Source organism: Bactrocera oleae, chromosome 2 (genome assembly GCF_042242935.1).
Source record: "Bactrocera oleae isolate idBacOlea1 chromosome 2, idBacOlea1, whole genome shotgun sequence".
Taxonomy (NCBI): Eukaryota; Metazoa; Arthropoda; class Insecta; order Diptera; family Tephritidae; genus Bactrocera; species Bactrocera oleae.
Genome location: NC_091536.1, coordinates 25,712,761 through 25,739,844, shown reverse-complemented (window position 1 = coordinate 25,739,844; position 27,084 = coordinate 25,712,761). Strand labels below are relative to the sequence as shown.

The 27,084-nt window shown below is 35.0% G+C and overlaps 9 protein-coding genes and 1 long non-coding RNA gene across 10 annotated transcripts in view; 5 read left to right on the top strand and 5 right to left on the bottom strand.

The window, feature by feature from the left end:
- LOC106615978 (uncharacterized) overlaps positions 1 to 11,985 on the top strand; it is a 33,100-nt gene extending 21,115 nt beyond the window's left edge. The window contains exons 2-3 of the mRNA XM_036372736.2: positions 9,230 to 9,666; positions 9,762 to 11,985. Coding sequence (XP_036228629.2) covers positions 9,230 to 9,629 — 400 coding nt within the window. The 3' untranslated portion in view covers positions 9,630 to 9,666; positions 9,762 to 11,985. The remainder of the gene's footprint in view (positions 1 to 9,229; positions 9,667 to 9,761) is intronic.
- On the bottom strand, positions 11,680 to 20,791 carry unc-45 (unc-45 myosin chaperone). The gene is given in 8 exon segments (XM_014232337.3): positions 11,680 to 14,499; positions 14,551 to 14,985; positions 18,801 to 18,887; positions 18,946 to 19,192; positions 19,290 to 19,621; positions 19,679 to 19,858; positions 19,919 to 20,272; positions 20,340 to 20,791. Coding segments are annotated over 8 exon segments (4,128 nt in total). The 5' UTR covers positions 20,424 to 20,791; the 3' UTR covers positions 11,680 to 12,090.
- Positions 15,457 to 17,605, bottom strand: LOC106615942 (18S rRNA (guanine-N(7))-methyltransferase). Its single transcript, XM_014232338.3, has 4 exons — positions 17,466 to 17,605; positions 17,372 to 17,409; positions 16,733 to 17,295; positions 15,457 to 16,675 (listed from the first exon to the last, which is right to left on the bottom strand). Exons 1-4 carry the CDS (start codon positions 17,502 to 17,504, stop codon positions 16,488 to 16,490), a joined length of 828 nt encoding a protein of 275 aa, XP_014087813.1. The 5' UTR covers positions 17,505 to 17,605; the 3' UTR covers positions 15,457 to 16,487.
- Positions 15,565 to 16,493, top strand: LOC106615943 (dnaJ homolog subfamily C member 30, mitochondrial). The gene is made up of 2 exons (XM_014232339.3): positions 15,565 to 15,868; positions 15,924 to 16,493. Exons 1-2 carry the CDS (start codon positions 15,565 to 15,567, stop codon positions 16,334 to 16,336), a joined length of 717 nt encoding a protein of 238 aa, XP_014087814.2. The 3' UTR covers positions 16,337 to 16,493.
- LOC106615945 (iron-sulfur cluster assembly 2 homolog, mitochondrial) lies at positions 17,723 to 18,491 on the top strand. The gene is made up of 2 exons (XM_014232343.3): positions 17,723 to 17,863; positions 17,917 to 18,491. Exons 1-2 carry the CDS (start codon positions 17,820 to 17,822, stop codon positions 18,350 to 18,352), a joined length of 480 nt encoding a protein of 159 aa, XP_014087818.1. The 5' UTR covers positions 17,723 to 17,819; the 3' UTR covers positions 18,353 to 18,491.
- Positions 17,723 to 21,563, top strand: Cbp20 (cap binding protein 20). The gene is made up of 4 exons (XM_014232344.3): positions 17,723 to 17,863; positions 20,809 to 20,960; positions 21,028 to 21,245; positions 21,299 to 21,563. Exons 2-4 carry the CDS (start codon positions 20,910 to 20,912, stop codon positions 21,495 to 21,497), a joined length of 468 nt encoding a protein of 155 aa, XP_014087819.1. The 5' UTR covers positions 17,723 to 17,863; positions 20,809 to 20,909; the 3' UTR covers positions 21,498 to 21,563.
- LOC106615944 (coiled-coil domain-containing protein 134) lies at positions 21,498 to 22,515 on the bottom strand. Its single transcript, XM_070112904.1, has 4 exons — positions 22,428 to 22,515; positions 22,235 to 22,368; positions 22,054 to 22,175; positions 21,498 to 21,986 (listed from the first exon to the last, which is right to left on the bottom strand). Exons 2-4 carry the CDS (start codon positions 22,359 to 22,361, stop codon positions 21,561 to 21,563), a joined length of 675 nt encoding a protein of 224 aa, XP_069969005.1. The 5' UTR covers positions 22,362 to 22,368; positions 22,428 to 22,515; the 3' UTR covers positions 21,498 to 21,560.
- Positions 22,516 to 22,618: 103 nt separating this feature from the next.
- On the bottom strand, positions 22,619 to 23,694 carry Prx5 (Peroxiredoxin 5). The gene is made up of 3 exons (XM_014232311.3): positions 23,540 to 23,694; positions 23,127 to 23,261; positions 22,619 to 23,069 (listed from the first exon to the last, which is right to left on the bottom strand). The coding sequence occupies exons 1-3, from the start codon at positions 23,633 to 23,635 to the stop codon at positions 22,740 to 22,742; spliced, it is 561 nt and encodes a 186-aa protein (XP_014087786.1). The 5' UTR covers positions 23,636 to 23,694; the 3' UTR covers positions 22,619 to 22,739.
- A 211-nt stretch (positions 23,695 to 23,905) lies between these two features.
- Positions 23,906 to 25,950, top strand: LOC106615907 (uncharacterized). The gene is made up of 3 exons (XR_004978639.2): positions 23,906 to 24,282; positions 24,399 to 24,709; positions 25,800 to 25,950. It is a non-coding gene; the product is annotated as an uncharacterized lncRNA (long non-coding RNA).
- A 122-nt stretch (positions 25,951 to 26,072) lies between these two features.
- On the bottom strand, positions 26,073 to 26,747 carry LOC106615925 (ubiquitin-like protein 4A). The gene is made up of 3 exons (XM_014232316.3): positions 26,589 to 26,747; positions 26,337 to 26,534; positions 26,073 to 26,266 (listed from the first exon to the last, which is right to left on the bottom strand). The coding sequence occupies exons 1-3, from the start codon at positions 26,634 to 26,636 to the stop codon at positions 26,120 to 26,122; spliced, it is 393 nt and encodes a 130-aa protein (XP_014087791.1). The 5' UTR covers positions 26,637 to 26,747; the 3' UTR covers positions 26,073 to 26,119.
- Positions 26,748 to 27,084: the final 337 nt, after the last annotated feature.

Sequence of the window (27,084 nt, the reverse complement as noted above, 5' to 3'; positions counted from 1 at the left end):
ACTCTCTCGAAAACTATGTATCAACAAATGAAGCATGAGCAAGTAATAAAAAACTCTTCTTCGTTCTCATTCAGATCACCAAATTCAAGGTGTTTTTGCCGTTATTGTTGGAACAACAACATAAGCAATGGCATACCATAAATGAAAGCATGTGAAGCGTGCGCACAGCGGCGGTCACAGCTGCATGTACTCACCTACCTAGTTCTTCGCGAGCCGCCGTGTTATCATCTAACTGCTCACTGTCAAAAAGTCTCAACATGGCTTCGCAACGCAACGGCGGTGTTGCATGTTAAACACATCTCAAAGTATATAATTACCATTTTGCAAAAACAGGAACCACCATAAGCTACAACAACAAAGCTGCAATAGCAATAAGAACAAGATCATGACAGAGAGCGGTAAAACTTAAGTATCAAGCGGTAGTAGCTAAGGAGACTACTTGCAGCTCCCAGCGTCGGGCACATGGGTTGGTGTGCAGAAGGCAGGTTGGTGCGATGGTGACTGACACTCAAATTCGCTTCCGCTACACGCTGGGTGCATAAATGAGTGAATGCTTCTATAGCGGTGCTTGCTGTTTTTGCTCACACATACTATTTGTTGTTATTGCACGTTGGAATGTTGACTGAAGATCTTTGAGATTTGTATCTCTGAGAAATAAGCATAACGTATGTGTGGAATCGGGTCTTTGTCATGCCCACAATATGGCGTTAATGGAAAAAACTCTAATGTACTACATATTTTTCCCTCACAAATTATTATTCACGCCGTCCGCTACAATTTCTTGGGAGCGACAGGAAAGGTCGCAGCCGCTTTAACTGATGATTTAAGCAACGAACTTTGGTTCATGTTCATATAACACATTTGCTCATGGTTTATTATTAAAATAGCATTTTTAACACCAAATTCTACCGGCAATATCATTCTGCTGAATTTATAGAACACTTAAGAACATATTAAAGTAAAGTAAGGTGCGGTTTTGAGCAATGTTTCTAGAAAGTTGGACAAACTACTTGCAAAAGGATATGATATAAGTAGCTACTGGGTCGACAGAGTAATGCTTTCTGTATGGTATAAAAAAACATGTGTTTTGTATTAATTTGATAATTTTACTTATGACATATATTTGCCAATTTTGCCGTTAATTTTTTTATAAAAAATAAATACATATAATTGTAAATGGTATAATTCTGGTTACTTTTGCCTAATCGGCAATGCTTATTTATTTCTCAATGAATAATTTAAATGCAAAAATCCAAACTTCACAATGTAACCATACTAACACTGAATTATGAAACCGAGGGCTTGAACGCAAACCTACTCAACAACAAGATCAGCACTAACATTAATATTTAAAAAATGCTTAAAATGCGTACAAAAACAATGCTATTAACCTAGTTTATTTATTATTTGAAGTGTTAAGTTGGTTGTTCAAATATTTCCTATGTCTATTGCAAAGGAATCACGAACTCTCAGTTATTGATTGTTTGTCACTGGTTGAGAAATCATTGACGCTGCCATGTGGTAATGCAAACGCGCATGCGCTAACCTCCTACTTCAACCAACTTGATTCTCATTGCTCTGTTGATTGCGAGTCAAGTTATTCTTCGTAATTATTAACTCAAACAAAAATATGATGTATTATTAAGCAATTTTACATATATATATTTGTGTATTGGGTATACCATACATAAAACTACAGTAAAATCACTAAACAAATATATTTTCGTAGTTATGTTAATTCCCTCATGTCTATTCATTATGATATTTTGTTTCTAAATTGCTGTACATTTTTATATATGTTTTGAGCAATATTTATTGATAAATATTGAAAATTGGTGAGTGGAAAACAGTATTCAATGTTTAATGTCTCTTATCATCATCAATAATTTCATTTATGTCCATCACCGCCAATCGCAATCGTATGTCGATGGAAATATTCATTTATAAGTAACTAATCAACTTTGCACATTAACCTAGTTTTCGATAGTGAAATGCTTTTTTGCACGCTCAGCTCTAACGCCATCACTGGCAACAGCACTGCGCTATAGAAAAAGCATCAGCATGAATACTGCATGTTTCTCATTTGGCATGGAAATGCGTCGCAAATGAAGCGCAACGACTTTTCCCTTTCTCCCTGTTAATGGAGTGGCCCGGTCAGCATTGCGGCAACATCAGCTAACTGATTTAAACAGCAACGGTCACAAAAGCATTGCACTTACTCGGAATCTCATTGGTGTTTTTTAATTTCTCCTTAATAGCCTTTGAGCGTTCGATTCCCAAACACAGCTTGTTGTCTGTGTATTGACCGTTGTCCATTGACCGCTGATGCCTGCCACCAGTGGCAGTGTTGCTGGTGTAGCCTGGGTGTTGCGTTGATTTAGTTGCTCTCGCTGGGCTCAAGCCAATCACTGCACCTCCACGGATGCCCGAGCTTGTCTGTATACATTGAACGAAATTCACGCTGCGATATCACATAGCCATCATAAGCAAAACGATTTTCGTTTTATCATCTATTTGTGCTTTGATTTCTTCCTTTTGGTCAGGTTTGTTACATGCTGTGTTTTGCAGTTCATCGCGATGCTGTTTCAATTTTAATATTTCCGCTTACGCTACGGCTGCCCCTGGCACCACCTTTGTCATTTTTTTGGTCTGTTTTTTATATTCCAACCCCTTATCAGTTTATTTCACCGTCCATTGACCATTAAACACATACAAGCATCGTTCGTACACTTAGAAGAATTACTGCAGGAATAATTGTAAAAAAGTCGAGCATTTCTTGCTTTACCGTGTGCTGGGGAAATCGTCTTGAAATATTCCTTTGCTATGCTCTCCACTCTGCCGCAGCGGCTAAATCGCACGATCCCATCCTATCGATTCCACTTTCCGTTACTGCTAAATGAATGATCGCATTGTCGACTGAATGAAATTCTTGACTTCAGTTAACCTCCACTGTCTTTTCTCTATTTTTTAATATTCGGCTTTGGCACGCCAACATTTTTCTCTCAACTTCTATCAATGATGAAATTTATCATAAGTGCTATATGTAGTCCGCAGCTTCGACAGTGGTGGAGTTGTTGGATCCAGTACAAGCGCAGGAAATGAACTGCAATGAAATTCTTATCCAGTCAACTGCAACATGTTGCATGTAGCAGTTGGTAACTATTTTTTCACTTATTGTTTAACTAATGTTGTTGCTGCAATTTCATGATTGACGACGTTACCGAAGCTGTATATTGCTTCAAAGTTAGTAAAACAATATAAAATAATTTACGAGTTGGGCGGAATGTGGTGAAAGGTGGGAAGTACCACCAAGCAATACTTAATAGCGTATATAATTTGTTGATTCGCCTGAATTATAACCAAGACAATTTTATTTGGCATAACTTATTATTAAATTTACTTTTTAATATTGCAAATCGTAGCAAACTTAAATTTGTGGCTGCTTTTCTGCTTATGAGTTTGCGAATATGTATATACCGTCAGATGTGAAAAGCAGCCATATTACTTTTTAGAAAATGCCTAATGCTGCCACAATTCAATTGCGTTTAGTTCGGCTGTTAACCGATCAGATTCCCACTGTCAATCGGTTAGAATTTTGAAAAGTGCACCGTTTTCCACTTCCATTAATTTGCAAAGCAAATACGAATCGTTAAAAGCTGAAAATTCATAAATTAAAAGAGGTTAACTCAGCATCATCAGCAACAAATATACAGACTGAGCATAATTTCATTAGATTACTATTTCCTATACGGAAAGCGTTGCAAGCGTATAGAAGAAACTCAAAACATTACATACATTATAGCTTATCATTATCATTTATTAAGCTCAGCCAACAGTCTCACTTCTTTCATTCCTCATCGCTAAGTAAAGTCGTCAAAGTTTTTTAAACATAATTTTATGTCTCATGAAAATAACCGTTTCTTCGCCTAATTTGAAATGTTCGGTCATTGCGAATCGGTTCTAAATTTTTGGGTTGTGATTGTTATTGTTAGACGGGTAAGTGCAGTAATTAATGATGATCAATTTTAAACTTTGAGTTTTAAAACTAAATAAAAATACCCGAAATATGTTAAGTACTGAATCTATGATAAATAAAAAGAAGCCGATTTTCTTGTTGGGAATCAACACACCTTCTAAATGTACTGATTGTTCATGCCAGAAATATTGGACATATTCGACTGTTGAGAACCTCAGCCGCACGTAAGTTTGACATGCGCTAGGTGGCTGCTACAACGCAGGATAACGTGACACAAATCCACGAGGTTCTCGGCGCCATTGTTAGAGAAGTTGGAGCATCGCTGACTCAAGTATATCGTGCTAAAAGCTGTTTTATTTTGTCTGCTATGTACTTTTTTAACTATATGTAATAACATTCCAACACAATACTAACATTTTTCGGAAATGTTAAAATAAAAAATAAAAAACACGGATGTGCCCCCACCTCTAAGCCTTAGATGGGCTACATAGAGCATATTTAGATAAGTAAAACAGCAAATATTTTAATATTTCCATACATCCTAATGTCTATGCAATAAGTTGTGCAATAAGAACTGGTTAGAAAGCTATGTAAACGATTCAATTGCATAACAAATTCTTACATCAAGAGCTGGACAATACAGACGCGAAAAAAGTGCTGTAGTCTTCTAAAGTGAAGCCATTACGAAATTTGTCCATAACGAGTAGCGAGTGTGTGGCGAAACTGAAAATTGGCCGCATAATTGCACAAACCGTCAGGAGAGCGGATCAGAGGTGTCAGGTGGCATGCGCATGCGTTGCGTACGCGCCAAATAACCGTGCAGACAAGTTAGCAGGCAGCTAAGCAACATACATATATACATATGCATACACACAAGCAGCTATGTATATGTCTTTATAGGTGTAGATGCAATTACAACTGTAGAAACAAACAACGCCAAGGCGGAAGAATAGCGAATGTAGCTACTGCTAACCAATGTTGATGTTAATATTGTTGTTGCAACGAATTCCCCTGTAGCTGCTAACTGTGCGATCTGTGCACGAGTTAGGGAAATGCAAACACAATAAATGCGCCGTACATGCGCATTTCATATCCGCATATTACCGCTAATGATTCGCCTAACAAACTTGTTGCACCCAGATGGCTGGCAAATACACAGCAAATCTGAAGGCAGTGAACTGCAGAGATTTTCGTCTAACTTCACTCGCACATTCTTCGCTTCACTTAACGCTTGAGGATTTTTTAATATATTTCTGCATTTTTGCAATTTTCTCTTTTTTGCCTATGCGTGCAGCACTTTCGCATCTCTTATGCAGTGAAAACTGCCACTCTATATGCATAGATGCCGCCATCTTGCACAGTCATAAGTGAAAGAAAAACTTTCAGAAAATTATGCTGCGAAATTGTTGAATGTTGAAAAAGCTCGAACGATAAGTGTAAAGCATACGAACACACGATGCTTCAAATGTCTTGCCTTGCAATTGTGATTAGTTTTTAAAGTACTCACACACATAATGCAGTTCTTATTCTTTAGCCAAGTTAACAACAACGCAGCAGTCGTTTTTTTTCGCTATTTGGCGCCAATTCGAGATACTAAGTGTAGCCAGGTTCTTCTCCACCTGATCTCCCCAACGGGTACTAAATCGGATGTTTTCAGTGCTGGAGTTTTCTCATCCATCCAAACAACATGTCATAGCCAGCGTAGCCGATGTCTCTTGATTCGCTGAACTATGTCAATATCACCGTATATCTCGTACAGCCTATCGTTCTATCACTGCGGTCTTCGCCATTGCCAAAGCCTTTCTCTCGAATACTGCTAATGCCGACTCATCAGATCTTGTTATTGTCCATGCCTCCGCACCATATAGCAGGACGGGAATGATGAAGGACTTGTAGAGTTTTGTCTTTTTTCGTCAGGAGAGAACTTTACTTTTTAACTGCCTACTCAGTCCAAAGTAGCACTTGTTGGCAAGATATTGTTGTAGGTGCTAATACTGGTTCCAAGATAGACGAAATTATCTACGACTTCAAAGTTATGCTGTCAACAGTGACGTGTGAGCCAAGTCGTGAATGCGATGACTGTTTGTTTGATGACAGGAGATATTTCGTCTTGTCCTCGTTCACAACCAGACCCATACGCTTCGCTTCCTTATCTAATCTGGAAAAAGCAGAACTAACGACGCGGTTTTGGAGGCCAATGATATCAATATCATCGGCGTACGCAAGCAGCTGTATACTCTTATAGAAGATTATACCTTCTCTATTTAGCTCTCTCTCGACAGGGACAGGGAGATATCGAACGACTCGGAGAGGTCCTTCCCGATGTGGTGTCTATCGATCTTCTTTTCGCGGGTCTTTTCCAAGATTTGCCGCATGGTGAAAATGCGATCGATAGTAAATTTTCTCTCTTTGGTGAACAGACGCTTCATTTAGACAACGAATATGTCGGAGTGGCTCCGCTGAAGCTTCCTCTCTTTTAGCCGTGACCTTAGGCTCCACACGGGTTGGCTACCGCATCTTACACAAGGGTTGCTCACATTTCCAGGGTTCGCGGTGAGGACACAAGAGTAGGAATTGAGTATATACCCAGAAGCTTGACTACACCCCGTTACACCAACGTGTAATTATGCATTAATATAAATGATTTTTAATGTTAAGATTACAAATCAATAGTTCTCCGAAAAAACATGCTCGTCTACCAAAATTTTTCAACTTCTTAAGTATATTTGAAGTTAAATAGTTCAATGGTCCATCAAAAGAAGAAGAGCAAAAGACAACAACTAGAAGAAAGAAGAAATAACATGTTAGCTATCGGAAGGAAGAGCAGTAACTAAATCCTCTCCCCACGAAGTAATGCCTAGCGGCGGTTCCGGGGGGAATATGAGGCCGGAAGAAAGGGGAGGTTTTAGTCGGTATTAACATTAGCAAGTCACCAGGCTAATGTTCAAGTCCGACATACCCAGAGCGAAATACCTAAGCCTGGCATACGTAAATGTATTTCCTTCTCTATAGAAAAAAAAAATAAAAATAAAATACATATATCACTACATATTAATCTTCTGTAGAAAAGAAATCCATCAAACTTTTAACAACTATCCGAACTTTTTTAAAAATATATAGTGGTCCAATCAGTGGCTTTAAATAAGTCGACTTATGTTATTGTTATTGCTGTTGAACGTTTCCCATAGCCATAATGGCAATGACATTTAAAAGTCATAAGTTCAATGTTAACATCCACCATCTGGCAATCTAAATACTTGGTCCAATATTGAACACAACACACAATTGGCACTTCAAGGCCAGCTTGTTGGAGCGATCTACTCGCATTTGATTCCTTAATTTCTCAAAAACATCTTCATTTCTATCTAAATATCGAAGCAATTTTCACAGTCATGGAAATCTTTGCTCATTTACAATACAGTTGAAAACAATGGAAGCATTAAGATGCTGGTGGACTCCCACGCCCTCAAGCCGTCACAATGCATCTTTGTCGTAATATATACTATACATGTACGTAAGGGGTGTGAGCAGTTATGAACTTTTCGTACAATCTCTTGCACGCAAGTGTACGTGGAGATATGTATATATTGGAATGAGATTGTCAGTCGAAATGCAACTCATTAATTATATATAGGTATAGGTATATGTACATACCACACTTGCAGCAGTACAAACGTATTGTTTTCTATATTTCGCACAATGTCGCCAGTTTGAGTAACTACTTACATACATATAATATTACCTGAACAAGTTTATTATTTTATCAATAAGCAGTTGTGGTGAGGTGAAAACATTTAAGAATATTATTATATAATTTCTTTTAATAGCCTTCTGAAAAAATCATATTTCTTTGCATACGCTTATCTTCCAGCACTATCCACCTTATATGTTTAGCGTCCGAAAAATGAAATGCGAGTGTTGTGTATTATGTCATACCAACAACACTCGCTTTTCATTTTTTAGTGTTTATGTCGTTTTAACTAAATGGCAAGTAATTATACCACCTGAATCCTTTTACCAATATTATCAAGTTCATTTCCAATGGTAATTTTAGGAGACAAAAAGAAAAATAATGTAAGCTATTGCTTTAAAAACCAAAAGTACAATTCAAAGGTTTTTCGGACTTTTCAAAACATTTTTCCTACCCCGTAAAATTTGAATACCAAATAATTTCTAATATCCGATATGTCTAAAATTATATTTTCAAATAGCATGCGTTTTAATCTTCATTCTTGCTAACGTCCATACATCACAAGCGTGAACAAGGGGCGTATCTGTTAATTAATACAATTAGCAGCTATTACTCGTATATATGGTAATTTATGATCTGTGTGAGCGCTTGAGTCGAGATACTATTACCAACGCACCGTGTTATTTTTTCTAAGAGCTGAATCACTGACTCACTTGTTTATCTCTCTAAGCCCAACATTTACCATACATACTGATTTTAAAATTATGTATGTATATTCATATTTACCCTGCAGGAAAATTCCCTAGTTTCCAAGGAAAATTCGTAAAATTCTTCCCAATTCGTAATTTTTTGTGGAATCTCAATAGCATTAATTGCGTCAGTTTTAAAATTACCGTGGTGCAGGGCTGACGTTCCATTCCCAGAAACTTGTAGATTTCAGTTTAATGTACTAACTATATTGTATTGTATTCAATGGTAGACGAATAGAGAAATAAAATGGAATAATTGAAAATAAGATATAATTCTTTTGAGCTTTTTTTAAACATGGTGATGAATTTCCTGCCGGGTACATGAACATACTTGATTTGTACGTGTGATCAACTAATCTGTTTGTTTCCACTAAAAACACTTTTTCCATTTTCTTGTTTTTTTCCTCAATACTTAACGCTACTAAACGTTCATCAACTAAGTTTGTCGCTCAAATTAGTTAAACTGGAGGGAAGTGGCAATAAGAAAAGGTAAACAATTATAGAAACATGTGTGGTGAAAAGTTAAAGCTCAAATCATGATTTGTTAATGCAGCCAATTTATCCCTTATCATTCTTAGAGGAAAAAGGATTTTTGGGATATATGTGTTCATATTTATTTTAATCAATACGCAAGGTTATACTAACCTATGTATATAGTACACAAAATTTTTTGCTACATTTGGATATTCGAAAAATAAACTATACTTTTCACTATTGAAAGTTTCATTGGAATCGTTTGTGTGGTTTCGTGCAATTAGGCTAAAAGAACATAATGAACAGTTCTTATGAAAAGTTTCTCTTTTATACTTACAGATACATTACTCCAGCAACCTCGTCCAACGGCAGTGGCGCTTCCAGTATAATTTATCCATCCACGAATGGACAAGTATATAGGGTGCATACGGCCACGACTGTGAATAATGTACCGTTATCGCAGGCGAATGTTGTGAGCATTTCTTCTTGTAACAACAATAATAACGGAAGTGTGGACAATGTAGACGGTTATCACAGCGAAAACAGCGGGGGAACAAGAGACATAAACTCGCCGAGTGGATTCTCACAAAGATTAAAAGAATTAGCGGCATCAGCAGGCCTGTTAACACTAAAGCCCCGACATCCGCTGAAGCCAGTAATAAAGACGCGTGGCTCACCAGGATCCGAATTCCCGAAGAAGGTGACATTCAGTGCCTTTGCTACCGTACAAGTGGTGTAGTGTACAGGCAAAGTTATGACTTAGTTATAGTCAGAAGGTTGGTAGAGATAATTCCATGTATATATGTGAAATAAAAACTTTAAATTTTATTTATTAATTTTCTGCTTTTTCGTATACTTTGAAAATTTCAAGCTTGGACGTTGACGCTTCGCTATGTAAAATTATTGTTGTTATTCGTAATTGTATTTACACAAAACTAACATGACAGATGTACGTATGTATTGGTTTAAAGCAAATGGGTTTACTGTAGTTAGCAATGCCCGCTTTACTATACCTATATATGAGCAATCACATTTTTATTTACATATGTATATATGTACTTACCATGTATAAACAAATTACGTGGGTACTATATATTTGAATTGTTTTTGTTGTTGTTATTTATTAATATACACCCGATGGATGAGTTAAAATATGTATTTACTTACGAATGCTAGGAATAACAAAAATTAAAATTATCAATAAAAAGAAGCACTTTGAATACCCACACCTATGTACATCACATAGTCGCACAGGTTCACAGAAGAGTGAAAAATGAAGTTCCGGCAAAAATGTGTGAACTTTAAGATATTCATATTCATCATTTGTTGATTATTTAAATGGGTTGCATTTGAATGTATATAGTCTCAGTATTTTTATTATAACAATTTGAAGACCATTATTTGGATACAGTTATGTGCAATGTGTGCAAGTAATTAAAGAAGTTGCTGGATAAACTAAAATGATTCGAATAACCTGAATTGTTTGCGTTTTGTGCAATATCAATTTGGCTTATAAAAATTATCATTTTAAGTTGTAAACAAAAACACAATTAGGAATAGCTGTAAGTTAATTTTTTACAGAGTACATACACACATTTTACATATACATACAAGTATATGCGCATGCACTGTGCTATAATTTGTTCACAATTAATTTTGTTGTAAATTTATCTATTATAATAAATACAATGTATTTATAAGTACATACATATGTACATTAAGGTATTCTTATTTAAGATAAATCAAGTTTTACGAAATGCCGATTGGATTGTTTCTCTAGTCAAGTAAATACTTAAAGAGTAAATAAAATGTAGTTAAAGTTTTAATTTTATTAAAACGGTTTCTTGAATTGTATCAGGTGATTATATAACATACATATATAAAAATTGTATATTTCCGTGAAAACAGAATTACATATCTGCATCCTTTAAGTAATATACGTCGTGTTCGGTATTATTGCAATCAAATCGAATCAATCGTATTCGCTGAAATTGACGACCAAATCAAAAATTTATAATTTTTTCAATAAAATTTCGAATTAATATAAAACCTCACTGAAAGTATGGTATTATACATTTTAAAGCGACTCATTTAATAAAGTATTTCTTTAAACTTTGGTTTTTAATTTGCACACATTCCCAAAATCAAACAAATACTGCTGCCGAAATCATATCTTACAATTATTTCAAATAAGCACGTCTTAATTTGTTTTTAATTGAAAATGTTAACATTCCAGGGATACGATATTGACTGTGTATCAAAATGGAGCAGTTATAAAAATATTTAAATAAACAGCTACAACTCAATTTAAAAAACAATTGTAATATAAATACATGAAGTGTTCATAAATAATTGAAATTATATTAGAATTTGTAAATTTTATTTCATTATAAATATATATGTACGTGAATACTTTGAAGATATGGATTAATTGATTTACTATTGGCATAAATAATTTATTTATTTAAAATAAATATTAGATAAAGTGTCTAAAGGTTTGATCTTGCTATCATTCATTAATGCTGGTAGGTACCCATTTACATACAAATTGTCTGCCTTTTTAATGGTCGCAATGTGTTTGGCCTAAGCGCTATACAGTATGTTATATCTTATTTGAATTACTAGTAGTTACTTAATTCTCCAGAAGAAAACGTCGGAGGCTCTATAAAATATACTTATAAATGATCAGGGTGACAAACTGGGTCTATTTAGCCATGTCCGTCTGTCTGTATATTCGCGAACCATTATTTGTAAAGGGTATTACAGCTTCAGTGCAATTGAAGTTAATGTTAATGTAAGCAATTTTAAATATTTTTATTCTTCTCAATCACCAAGCAGTTTTACAAAATATCGTTGAGAAACAAAAACAAATATTAAAGAAATAAGTATGTATATAAGATGCTTTTATATTTAACCTAATGCAATACGCATTAATTTAGACAGATTGAAAAGATGCATTCATGCACATATGTTTGAGTATGTAAATACTATTTGTTCCGTATAATTTTCAAGGATAAAATTTCTGCAATTTCATACAAATTTTTAATGATAAAATGAATAAATGATTGTTTACTAGTACTAGTACAAAACTAAAAGAGCAACGTGTATATTGTAATAGCTTAAAAATATTCACATAAGTAATTACGGATACAATTCTTTTGGCACTTATTGTAATCTCTCCATAAGACGTAAGAGGCAGTTTATTGCTCGTCTATTTCAACTCGCGCCGCCTCTTGGAACACATCTGGCACCACGGCATCAACCGACCTTTCAATAAGATTATAGCGCTCTGCTGCAGTTAGGCACTGTTGAGCGATTTCCCGAGCTTTATTACGAGTGTCATCTGGCAACTGTGACAAACCACTAAGAAGTTCCATAATATCTGTTTCGAAAAGCTTCTTGGCAATATCCTCGCCTGCATTGATCATATTTAATATAACTACCACGCCACGATGTTGGACATCGGGACTTGGATTGGCAATTAACGTATGCAAAACATGTAGCCAAGAACTAATTTCTAATATTTTTACGCAACATACTTTGGAAACTGAGGTTAACATAGCTAATGCCCCAGCACAAGCTTTTGCAGTGTCCTCATCTTCCTCTTCACATAGCAATGCAAGAAACTTAACACGATCGTTAGGTTTTTCGAACATCTTCACAACCTCATCCGACATAACCATATTACAGATGCATTGTGCCGCTGCCCGCTTTAGGTATAAGTGATCTTCCATCAGGTAAATTTCGATTTTCGAAACACCCTGCTCCTTAACGATACGTTGCCTTACACTCTCATTCATCGCTGCCAAATTTGTTAGAGCCATAAGCGACTCAAAGTTCTCCAATGCGGTACACTCTTGGGTCAGTAAATTCAACAGTGGTCTTATAACATCCAAACTACGCTGTCCAGCAAACGCTACCTCAGGATTGATTGTAATACCGATGCGCGCTAACGCTTGTGAAGCTTGACGTTTTCCTTTTTCTGTACCCTCTAACGCCATTCGTAACAATGCTTTGACTCCACCATCCTGCACAACCTTACCCCGTAGCTCTTGTAAACCACATACAGCGTTTAGTACTCGGGAAATAAGCTCTTGAGAGTTGTGACTCTCGGTTTTAGCAAGTGCACATAATGCTCCTGTTATACCTTCATTAGCAAGAATAGTAATGCGCTTGTATACAAAGTCCGTATCATCCAATTCATGTTCTTCTGGTATATGATGCTTGGCAAATTTCGCTAGTTCTATCATCTCCTCCAACATCTCTTGCTTCTCGTAGGCATTAACGAGGTTAACAAATGTGGTGACTACTCCATAAAGACAAGACTGGTCGCCGGAGCGTGCCAAATCAACGAGAGCATGAATTGCTGGTTTGTCCTCAATTAGTTTCTCTTTTACCTCCGCATCGAGGGTAAGGTAGGCCAGCCCATCAGCAGCCCAACGGCGAATATCACGATCCTTACCAGGTTTGATCAAGAAACGACGACATGCCTCGGCTAATTTACTTGTAGCACCATCAGCAAACGGTCGTATGGCAGCATCTTGACCACCGTAACTGCCAAGTTTGCATAGACCAACCAACGCACGTACGCGTATATTGTCGTTTTTACATTTATACAGGTTTTTCAATATATCTACACCTTGAGCGCATAATGCTTTGGCTTTGTCTTTTTTAGAAGCTGCAGCTACAATACATTCACAAGCAACGCGTTGTTGCAACTCATCATCAGTGGTGGCCATGGCCAAAATCATTTGTAAAATGCCTTCCCTTGCTATAATTTGATTTCCCACATCTAATGGACCGGACAACAATGAAGTAATAGCAACAGTTACCCGAATTTTTGATTCCATATCGGGATCTAAGAGCTTATCTTTAACATACTCATCAATCTGATCTGAATAACGCTTTCTTGCCTCATCATAGTACATGTTCTCGAAAATTCGAGCCATGCACACCGAAGCAATTGTACGTGAAGATGGTGTTATCTCCATGGCACTCTCGTATTTGTATTCCTCCAACTCGGAGCATACTTCCAATAGCCGATGTAACCCACGTATTTCAACTAATCTCTCCGCCCATTCAAGGGCTGTATAGTGAATATTACGGGTCAATAACTCGATAATAGCATCACGTGCCGGCCCGGAAATAGTCCGATCAGTTATAGTGTAAACCAAGCAAGTAAGGAGTGTGTCAATTTCTTTTTTATTCTGCTCACAAAGTTCTTTTTTTGGCTTGCTTTCTGGCTTGTTTTCCATGCCCGACAAAGAATTAATAATAGCTTGCAAACAGTATTGGGCTGCCGTAACACGTTCTTCGTGCCTGTGATCTAAGACATGTAGAAACCATGGTACACCCAATTCCCTCAATACTGCCTTTGTTCGATCCACGGATCTACCACATAACTCACCAACGACTCGAATTAGATTGCAATAAATTTCGGGGTCTTGTTCTATTTTGGTAATTGAAGAAATTTTCGTAATACATCCAGCTTTAAAAAGCATGTCTGCGCCGACCTCTTCTTTAGCTAGAACTAATAAATTATTGGCACCCGAACGACGTTTATCTAAAGGAGTTCCCATATCAAAACTGATATCCATCATTTGATTGACCTAAAATATCTTATTAATCTATTTCTGTGAGGTATTATATATAATATATACCTTAGTTGAAGTTTTTGCATTTTGTGACACACGCTCCTGCACTATTCGATGTAAGCGTTGCAACATCGGCTGTACTGATTTATTCGTAGGATCTTCTTTAAATAAATCAGTAGCATCTTTGTACGCCTCCTCAAATTTCTGCAATGCTTCATAGGCCTGCGCACGTCGAAACAAAGCTTTTGGATCTTTTGTTGAAATACGTAAAGACTCGGTGCAATCATTGAGAGCATCTTGATATTTCTCTAGTTTTAAATAGGCTGCAGCTCGATTTTTATAAAAAATGGGTAACTCCTTATGCTTTTCACCGGCTGCTATAGCCTTTGTATAACATTTTACAGCCTCCTCCCATCTTTCAGATTTGAAAGCGTTATTGCCTTCGTCTTTGTAGGTAACAGCTTCTATTTCGCCTTCAACAGTCATTATTTAATTTGTAATAAATCAAACTTTTAAATATAATTATAATTAAAGTTAAATAAGGTATATAAATACAATATTATGTCACGCCTTTTTTCGAGATTTAACTAATCTTCCATCTGCTGTCTGCTGGCCACTTTTATAAGGTTGTAGCGCATGAATAATTTTAGATTTTCTGACTGTCGAATATTCTCGATAACATTCTACGTTGCTCGCACAAAATTAACAGTTTTCCCGAATCTTCATGAAAACTCAGAAAAGCTCATTCAGAAAATTTCATGCTAAAATGCCTGTTCAAAAACCAATGAAAAATCTATTAATAAATTTAGTCGACATTTCTCTACTTTTTACTTTCGTTTGTTTTCAATTATTTCATCCTCTATTTTGCTTTGTCATTTTATCGTATTACTCATTCCATTCTTTAATCGTAGAGAACTAAGAAAATAGAAAATGTTTGAATGACAGCAGAGAGACTTTCAGCTGTAATGTGTATTTTGTCAAACATTCTAAAAATCCCTTGAACGTACCATAATGATATAATCGTAGTAAAAACTACTCCAAAAAATCAGAGAAAGGGCAGCCCACTCGGTGGATCGTGCAATGTATAACACCAAGTGTCAGTTAATATTTCGCAGCTTCTTACAGACGCACTTTTTTAACAATATTAGTAATGTGCAGCATATTTGTACAAGTTCTCCATGGAGAAGCACCAACTATTATGAAGCTCTTGGAATAACACAGAGCTCGACACAGAATGAAATAAAGTCAGCATATTATAAGCTTTCCATGCAATATCATCCAGACAAAAATAAAGGATGTGAAATATCTGCAAAAAAATTTCGTGAAATTTCGCAGGCATATGAAGTACTTGGTAACTACCGACTTAGAAGGTTATATGACAAAGGTATACACATTGTTTCATTCAAAAATTGCAATTTAAATCCATTGTCATGTTACAGGTGTTATACATACAGCAGGAGCTACGTATAAAAGGCCAGCCGAATATGAGCCTGAGGTAGAAGATGATCCAGAAACGAAGTTTTACAAATCTCGTTTTAAAAAATCGCAAGTTGCTGATGAAATGGGACGAACTCCTATATATGACTTTGATGAATGGTCCCGCGCACACTACGGAAAATCTTTCCAAAGACGAAAAGATGCTAAAGCGCGATTTGATCGAAATCAAACACATCGCCGCAATCATGTACTAGCTTTACAAAACGAAATGGTACTATTCGGTTTTGTGTTCATAGTGGTGGCAATGTATGCAATATTCTACACTGAATCATCACTAGATGCACCAAAAGAGCGAGCCATTCGAGCTTCTTCAGAGCGAAACATTGGTACCAAATCCCCTCCTGCTGAAACGTAATTGTGATAAAGAAATGTATAAGTGGCAATGTAAAATTTTTTACTGTATGTTTCGAAGATTTTGTTATTATTTTAAACGTAGAATTGTAAAGAAAGGGTTGCTAATTTAGGTAAATTATAATATAAATAATAGCTTATTTTGATCTTTCGAACTAAAATTTTCCGCTACGTTTTCTTCCCGTATATTTTGTGTCTGGTCGGGTGTCACGCCCCTGGCGTCGCCTACGTTCTTTTTTAGCTAATATCCACTCTCTTGATTTCTTCATCGGTTTACCTCGAGCTTCTCGACACATATCACGCTTTTTAATATAATTTATTCGTTTTTCTTCTTCCTCCGATCCTGAAATTTAAAATTAGCATTAGATTCAAAACTTTCGCAATCGCAATATTTACTTACCTAACGCTTTTGGCATCGGTGTAGTACCACCCGTCATCAATACTAGAAAATACTTCTTTGCTTTGGTAGAATTGGGATAATCCACCACTAAGCCGCCATAAAATCCAGCTTTCATGGCTTGTGAGGTGACCATTTCAATTTGGTCTGCATTTTCCGGGTAAAATTGAAATACAGCACGGGCTGTACGTGTCAAACAGGAGAATAAAGTTGAAAAGAATTTATATAACCTTTTATGGGGTTTATGTGTACTTTTATCCGCATTACACAACCATTGTAAGGCAGATATCGATATGGCGCCATCGAAGGTACCAGGCCTGAATGCCATACCGTCTCCCATATCTGCCAACACAAGATCTCCAGCTACATCACGTTCAACAGCTATGTCTAACATTGATTTAGATATGTCAACACCAACCCAAATGTGGTCATTGTCCTCTAACACACTTCCCGATAGACCAGAGCCACAACCAATATCCAGTATCAAACACTGCTCATCTTCATTTAGGGTAAGTAATTCATAGGCTCTCTCTGCCATCTCAATTTGAATTTCTATTATCCGTGTGCTTTAAGAAATATTAAATTTACAAATATAGGAATATAAATTATTAATATAATACTCCTGCATTCCATTGCACCTACTTGGTAGAGTATTTTTTAGCTTCATCATCATTGTAGAACTGCAAGGTTTAGGAAAAAGTTAGTACTTAGCTGTGAAATTACGAAATGCTCTTACAATCTCAGGTGGTGCCAAATGTTCAGGCCTTCTTGCCATCTTTGTAATTATTATTTTTTATATTCACTATAATGAACTAAATACTAACTTTATTTTGTTTTCAAATATTTCATGCACGTGGATATGTCAGCAAGGCTATTCGAAATTGTAAAATTCTTCTAGTTTTCTCTTTATTCAATATTTATTGTTTGGATTCTTTATTAAAACAGCTGTTGTTAAGCAGGGTGTTCAGTGTGATTATGCAAGTTTTGTTTTGACTTCATTTTCGTTTAACATAGGAAATTATTAACAATTGAAATTAAAAATCTGTATAATTCATAAATATAAACTTTACAAGTGTGGAACGATTAACAAATGGCTTTTGTATTACGAAACTGGATTAGTCCTATGCGACACAGGTAAAAAGAAGGTTAATTGCAACTGTATTTCACTTATATGAAATGTTTTATAGACAAATATCTGTATTTACGCGTAACGCATTACAAAACTTATCTACGATGAAAACTGATGTTAACCCGAAGATCGCCTCTGAAGATTCAAAGCCTCCTTCAGGCGATGCGGAGCTAGTGATTAGTAATTCTTGTATTAAACGGCTACAGGAAATTTCAGAAAATGGTAAAGCATTTCTGCGTATAACTGTAGAAGGTGGGGGTTGCTCTGGTTTTCAATACAAATTTGATTTGGACACCAAATTAAAAAATGATGATGTTGTTTTCGGCGAGGGAAATGCAAAAGTTGTTATTGATAATCTATCTTTAGAGTACTGCTCTGGTGCTACTGTCGACTATCATACGGAATTAATCAGATCTGGTTTTCGAATACTAGCTAATCCACAGGCGGAGCACGGTTGTTCATGCGGCTCCTCTTTTTCTGTCAAATTAGATTAGAAGTAACTATGAAAATATCGATGTCAAATTGATTTTTATTCTGTTTTCATAAATGTCATATATATTGCCATTTATCAATTCTTATAAATGTTATAAAGTTACACATATAGTAATATAAATTATTCCGGTTGTTATTAAATATATGCTTTTTTAATTTACAAAGTTTTACAAGATACACAATGTGTATTTAGGAATCGTTCGAGGGATCTAGAGTAGTCACTGTATTAACATTCAAGAAAACATGTTGTTATTTTAAGATAACTAAATGATCAACCATTACGGTATACTAAGTTAATTAAAATACGATCATATATACTTGCGCACGTTACAATATTCAAGTATGGTATCTATCTTCGAAAAGTTTACAATTATTGTTTAATCTTTGAACGGTGTTTATTTGCGAGTTAAATTAGCTATGTGCCAAACGATTTCAAAGCAATTGCTTCTATTTTGACGCGGCTAGCTGCTCACTTAAGTTAATTACCTGTTCCGTAAGCACACTGATTTGTTCTTCATAATTAATGCGTGTGGTAGCCTAATTAAAAACACCTTATTAATATATGGTTATTTTCTTAAATAAAAATAATTACTACCAAATCCTCCTCTAGCATTTTTAATGCCTGATTTATGCTTTCTATCTGTTCATCCTTTGAATTTAACTCATGCGTCGCATTTTCCAAACATATTTGAAGATGTTCCACTTCCGTTTCGTATGAAAACATTCGAGATTCAGCCAAGTACTTAGATTTCAAAAGATGTTCAAATTTTTGGCAAAAATTGTTATAAAGAAGTTGTTCTTTTGTGGGCGGTAATGTTGGTTCTTTATTTGAGTCGCGTGAGCTATCATTTATAAATTATTTTCATTAACACGCATAAAAGAAAATATGTTTTTTTTTTGTATTCAACATTAAAAGGTTGTATTACAAGTTTTAAATACCTTTTTACTTCCGTTGAGCTAGATTTAACCATCAAACCAGCTGCTGTACTGCTACAGCTACAATTGCTATACTCTGGAACAATAGCTGACGAGCATGTAATATTATTTTCATACAATCCATTTTTTGTGTCGTTTAGCATTACAGCTTCATTAATTTTTAAAATTTCATATTGTGTCCGCCAGTGAACCATTTCTTTTTCTAGACTGCAAATACGTTCTTCAGCTGTTGGTACTGATGTTGTAGACAATGTTGATTGATCATGATGCTGCGCAGCAACATGTAATGGTGTATGATCACTACCAGTAGCACTCAGAGCATCCTCACTACCTAACTGCAAGAATATATAATGTCAGTTACACATATAAATGCACACTGTTCTCACTTTTACCATACTAATTGCGTCAACGAGCTTACTTTCGAGCTCTGCGTTTCTCTTCTGCAATACTTCAAAATCTCGGCGGAAACTCTTTTCGGTCTCTGTGAATTCTGTGTTTCGCTTTTCTATCATTTTTTGCAAATTCAGCAAGCGTTCACCATGAATTTGTAGCTCATGTTCCTTGTCGTCAACCTTGAATGAAAAACATTAATAATATCAATTATATGTGATAAAAAAAGACACTAAGATAACCATTGTAGTTAATTCTGCATTTTCCATGATTTTCTTTTGTAGTTCTTCGAAAATTAGAGCATCTTGTCCCATATCCTCTTCCCCAGCTGCTCCAAGAACATGCCCTTTTCCAGCTATTGAAAGTTTTCGTACATATTCTTTGTCAGTTTTAGTACGTCCCTCCCTTTTTGCAATTTCATCTTGAAGAGCCGCGACTCTGTGCTCGAGTTGCCTATTACGAAAACCTAATGAATCGACTTCCTGCTCAGATCGACGGAGTGCAGTTTCACTTTGTCGTAGTTGTTCACGTAAACTTTCTCCTTTTGATTGTTCATCCAAAACAGCATTTCGAAGTACACCAGCCCGTGCTCGCAGCTTCAGTAAATGAAGTAAAAATGTAAATTAATTTAGTTAAACGAATTATTTGTGTGTAGGGGCGTACTTTTGAGTATTCACTAGCCAGCTTTTGATATTTCTTATGTTGTGTCTCTGTTAATTCTGCACTACCATCCATTCTACTGAGCATGATTAATGACAATATCGCACCTTGATTTTTCAACTTCTGTCTTATTCGTTTTGCACTTTTTTTTGATATATTATATATCTTTAGATGATCTTTGCGAGATGAAATTTATCCATAATTTCCAGCAGCAATTGTGACATTTCATCCGTTTCTACCTGCACATCATTAATATCTATAACTGCGTGGGTATTTTAGCTCCATATTTATTCCAATAATTAAATAATTCTAATTATTATAATCCTTCCCTGGTATAGTGTAATTTATTTAATTCGTTGGTGTACTAATTTATGTTTGGCAAGCAACTAAGCTCACTATATTAATTTTTCTTATCGTAGTTCAAGTTTATTGTGAACTATCCATAACGCTAAAATGCAATTTGACATTTCAGTAGAAACTGACGTTTCTTCATTGGAAGGTGCCGACTATTTTACAATCGTAAACAAATATTTACCGCAAAAACTTATTGAAATAAAATTCTCAACATAAGATATGTCAGCGGGATCAGTAGACTTAAGCTCATACCGAGATCAGCATTTTAAAGTAAGTATTTATTATTTATTATATTAATGTTGTGTATAAAAAGTTTAACTTTCTCACTTGTTTATAGGGCTCACGGACTGATCAAGAGCGTTCACTACGTGAATCGTGTACGCTATACGTGGGGAATCTGTCATTTTACACAACCGAAGAACAAATTCATGAATTATTTTCCCGCTGCGGTGAAGTGAGACGTATAGTGATGGGTTTAGATAAGTACAAAAAAACACCTTGCGGATTTTGTTTTGTTGAATATTATATGCGTACAGACGCAGAAATGGCCATGCGGTAAGTAAAATAATCAAATACTTTGAGTTTTACAGAAGTATTTCTTATATTAGATACGTGAACGGAACACGGCTGGATGATCGCCTAATACGAGTAGATTGGGACGCAGGTTTTATTGAGGGGCGTCAATATGGTCGCGGCAAGACTGGTGGGCAAGTGCGAGATGAATACCGAACAGACTATGATGCCGGGCGAGGAGGTTATGGCAAATTGTTGCAGCAAAAAATTGCCCCAAATACCGACAATCGTTAATTTTATGGTATTTTACATTTTACTTTAGGATTTATACGTAATATACAATGCAAACTAAAAATTTTATAGCTCTGTTTTACTTCCGCTCAAAGATGGACCTTTCTTAAACTTCTTATGGCGTTTATTCTCCTTTTTTTCTCCTTGATGTTTAGGTGCTTCATGGTAAGGATTTACATAGTCAGGGTTACGAAACTCTTCGTTAATCTCCTGAAATAAAATTGACATCAATTTGGCAGTAGATTCATCAATAATATGTGGAAAAGAGTTAACAAACTCATAACACCAATTCAGCATCAATTTCCATTTCGAATACTGTTTACCAAAAATTCTATAACTTATTTCTGGAAAATGTATCAGACTTTCGGCAGCTATGCAACAGTTTTCCATAACTATGCTGACTGCCTCCTGTAAATCACTATTTGGAGCAAATCCATCCCGTAATGGTTCATAGGCATATGATGTTATTGTAATATTATTGTCCCTGATAAGCTATGGTCAGAAATATAAATAGTCATAACTTGCTATGTAAATGCAATTTTATTTGGTTTTATATTACTTGAAAGATTTTGCCGTACGCTAGCTTTAGCAGCTTAAAGTTTTTTTCATAATTTTCTGATGCAATCATTTTTTTTATTACTGTGTGATGCTCATTACGGCGTTCCTTAAATATCTTTGAATCTGTAGAATATTTTATAATTATATATTTTAAATCCAAACTTTTTAGAATATTTACTTACAAAGACTTGCCGATAGAACTGACTTATCACTTTCATTTTCCACGCCTTGGCCATTTATCGTATGTTTATTTTGAGCAATAATCAAAAAATGCACACAAATAATTGCTATACGACTTAAGAACAGCATTGTACATCTGTAGAAATATAAACATCACTTTTGGAATAGGCTATATTATTATGATAACGCTTTTACCATTTATCTCCCATTCACAATAATTCTACACGTGAACAAATGCCAACATATAATATCACGTTCTTGGCCAAAATGTTTAATGTATTATGCTGAATATCTTACAACTCTATTCAACTACTTGAAAGTTGACCAAGAAAATTTTAAAAAATGCAAGCGAAACGTGAAACTTTTCTTCATTAAACTAGAAACCATTTCCATTTACTCATAATATTCGTATGTATATTTATCTACGGATACTATATTTTCATTTGTAACAGTAGTCTCTTAAACTATACGCCATATTACATATGTACGTGAACATACATAAAATATTTAATGTTTTCCAATGTTGTTTGCCAAAGAACAGCTTAGCCCAGTGCCATCGGGTTCCACGTTCAACTCCTTCACCTCGCCATTTTCTACAACCATTGAGAAACGTTTTGAACGTAAACCACCCAGTGGTGGTAGGTCAATTGTTAATTCTAAAGACTTAACAAATAAGCCGGAAGGATCAGCCAACATGCGTACTTTACCGGCAGTATTGTGTTCTTTACCCCAAGCAGACATAACAAATGGATCATTTACAGAAACGCAAACAATTTCATTTACGCCTTGCTCAGTTTTCAACGCATCGGCATTCGATACAAACCCTGGTAAGTGGGTCTGAAAAAAAGTTATAATGAATCATCGAAAATTGATAAATTGAGCACTTATACCCACCTTGGAGCAGCCAGGCGTAAATGCACCAGGCACTGCAAAGATTATCACTTTCTTATTTGATGTCAAATCCCCGGTATTTATTTTGTTTGCCGGCGAATCTTCAAAGAGATCTATTGAAGGGAGTTTGTCACCAACCTACAAATGTAAACCAATAGTATTTATACATAAGAACACACTGTAATAAATTATAACTAGTTTTAGGTAAAAGTAGCGTAATAGGTCGATATTGCCCATGACCTTGAATACAAAAATCTTCAACCGAATTCAGAAATCAATATTGCAATGCAATGTTTTACTTTTACGTTTGTAGTAACATAAGAACATATTATATACTATAAAAAGTTATGTAATAACATAATAAAATATACAAACATTTTAGTAATCTGTATAAAAACTTCATTTTTATAACAAACCTTTATTGGAGCCATTTTATTTGCTGACTTGGAGAACGCACGAATCAAATTCCTTGAAAATTGAGGAATGGCAACGGTACAGATACGAGAATGCATTTTAAAGTTTTGTGATATCTTTTTCACTTTCCGTTTACTCTGTGTGGTTCGATTCGTAGCTAAAATTTCAGAGTGACAGTTGAGTAAAAATTCATCAAGTACTATGGGATAGTATTAACAAAAATGTATTATAAAATATTGATGGAAAACTTTAATAGAGTTCTAAAACCTTTATATTTTACTGTACATACTTCTTTTAATGATAGAAGATTAATGTTTCATATAGAGTTGTCTTATGCTGTCCAAAAAATAAAGAACAATTTAACTAAAGAAAAATCACTCTGTCTATTATAAATAGCAAAACTCACCACACCAAAATCAGTAAGTCAATCACTACTGATAGTCAAATGATAAACCTTAAGTTTTTGTTGTTGTAAAACAAGGCGTGATCTGAAAGGAAATGGATTTGGTAACAGTTCTACGCTTGATCTGATGTTTGAAAATAATATTATCACCATTTTCGACAACTGGTCTGTTGACAGAAAAATACAATGTGTCTGCTGTATTAAAATAAAGTTCAGGGCCATTCGTTCTAGTTCCCTACGGAAAAATATAAACATTGTTTTTTTTTTTGGAACGGGCTTGCTACCTATTGTCGAATGTTTACTTTACAACTTATCAAAAAAAAACATAATCATAACGAAAAGGTTTGAGGAAATACTTTAACTAAAACAATTATTTTATTATCTGGAACACGTACCGAATAAATAAAGCAAATACCAATATTTAAAAAAATTGTTATATCCTTTCAATTTCCATACAGGGTAAGTGTGCCGGTGACCGGACACCACCCAGTGATCGGACACTACTCAGGATTTGCATTTAAACTAAGAAAATCGTTAAAACTGGGATGCTTAGAAAAAATTGAATCGAAGCAGCCAACGATTTCTAACGGTATGACAAGCATAGATTTCTGATAATGGCGTCGCTGACTTATTTAAAGAAATTTTAGTTGGTGCACGTATCGCAATGTGTGATTCAGTTATTTTTTTTTTGCTAATGGCCTAGAGATTTTTGCAAGCAGGAACTATAAGTTATTGTGTCTAAAAGCATGTTAATAAATATTTAGTTTTGGTAATAATCTAAATAAAAAAAACTTAATTTTATTGATAAATTCAACTTTAATGAAATTATAGTTATGTTAAATTCCAATGTCCGGTTACTAGAAATTGAGATAAAGCACGTATTCCAGTATCCAGACAGGCAGTTGTTTCAATGCTCTATAAGTTTTATTTTAATATAAACAATTTTTAGAATGGGTAATAAACAAAGGGGCATAAAAAACGTGTTCCGGCTAAAGAAGCTTTGAAGAAGGCGTTAGCAGATTTCTGAAATAATACGTTAAGCTTCCGAAAAGCATCCAGTATTTGTGGAATTCCTAAGTGCCATTCAAGATCGCCTCAACAGAAAAATGTCTGAGGTTTCCTTCAAATTGGGATCCCAATCATATTTGACAAAGTTAGAAGAAGATATCATTGTTTCATGGATATTAAAATTGTGCAAATGTGGGTTTCTTATTAAAAAGGACGATTTTCTGAACACGATCCAGAAAACAAATTTGTTGTTGTTGTTGTAGCTGTTAACTAATCCCCGTTTGGGTAGTTAGGTTGGATATCATCAACGTCATCTAACGGTAGGTCCAAGAAACGTGCTGTTTCGACGGGATCGGTCCATAGGTAGAGAGGTGTTAGATAAGTGCGGTTCGTTGGGCATGCAGTCCAGAAAATAATCAAAGACAGTGGTAAAAAAAATGTCGTTTAAAGATGGAAGGCCAGGAAAAAAGTGGTTTCCGCTATTCTCAACACGTAATCCTGGGTTGTCATTGAGAGAAGCTAAATCCATTAATAAGGACAGAGGCTTAGTTAACGAGTAAATAATTATAAAGTAGTTTTCCGAGCCGCTTAATTTTCTGAAGAATAGTAAAAATTAGGACATTTTAGAAGCCCCATCATGTTTATTGGCGAGTAAGCTATATTTTCTTTATGTCCAAAGACGGGGAAATTTATGGCACCGAAAAGTTACAACAAACAGCATGCCAAATAGCTGGTTTCTCGGCCGTACTGAAAGTGGGCGCATGTTGGGTGATGGTGGATTCTTAACTTTCAATTAAAATTTATGAATTTATTAATATTATTTTCTTAAATACTGTTTTGTTTTCTTACAGAATATATATGTCCGCACACTGGATGTTTGATGTCCGGTTATTGGAGAAATGCGGCTTATTTCAAAAAAAAATCTTTAATAAAGAAAATTAGTCTTGTTTATAAAAACTGATACTCTCTACTCTTAAAAATAGTTAAATGTCCTGAATTGCTATCACATGTTTCCACATCATTGATTGCCTGTCATATACTGAAGAATAAATTAGAAAAAAAAGTTAAATGTCCGTTTACTGGCCCATTTACCCTAATTCTACGAAATATAAAAGAAATCAATATTAATTTTTACTTAGAAACTTCAATTATATTATTGGATTTTTCTAATTTATACACCTAATAAACTCTCAGATAAACGTTCAATATCGTCCACGCTCATTTGTTTTAAATTCGTTTCAAAATCGGTCATAAAAGCAGTAACCAAGTTGTCAGCTTGTGGTTCATTATAGTATTTTCGAAATGATTTCTGCAGGATCTACGACCATAAAAGAAAATTTATTAATATGATGCATTAACCATTTATTTTCATGTTTTTATCCTCTTACCTCTCGTAGTCCTTCTATTCGAGGACGCATCACTACCAAATTTAATTTACACCCTTCATGTAAATTTGGATATGCGGAAACAGTATTCTCATCTTTCAATGTACGCCCAAGCAGAAGCAATTTTTGCTCTGGCAATGGTATTTGCAATTTACTTTCAATTTCCTTTTTCATTTCCGATATTAAAGTATGCGGCTCAACCTATGAAATTAGTTTTTCTTTATCAATGGATGGATTTGCATTAATGGAACTCACATTTAATGTAATGTCTTGACCTTTTAAAATCTTTATAGTTATCTGCATGTTTTATATCAAAATCAAGTAAAAATTACTATTTGTTACAGGGATAAAATCTGTTAGTTACTATTCTAAAAAAATACTGCAAACTGTGATGGGGTCGATGAGAAATATTTATTGTGAACTAAAAAATACTCCTAATGCCACATTTCCACTCGCTCTTGACAGAGAATTAAATCAAATCTTTTTGTATAAATCCTATCAGATATATTTATATACTCTTTTTTATTTTTATAACCCTTTTTGATTATATGATATTTTAATTCTATTATTTCCCTTATTACTTACATTTTCTTTTCATAAGTCAACTTTTTATTACTTTAATTTTTGTTTATGTGCATACCAAAGAACATTTGTGCATATGTATGTATATACATTTCGCTTATAGAGTGGTGTAGTTCGTTGCGTAAATTGATAGGATAGAGAAATTTTAATTTCGAATTTGCTCGTTTTC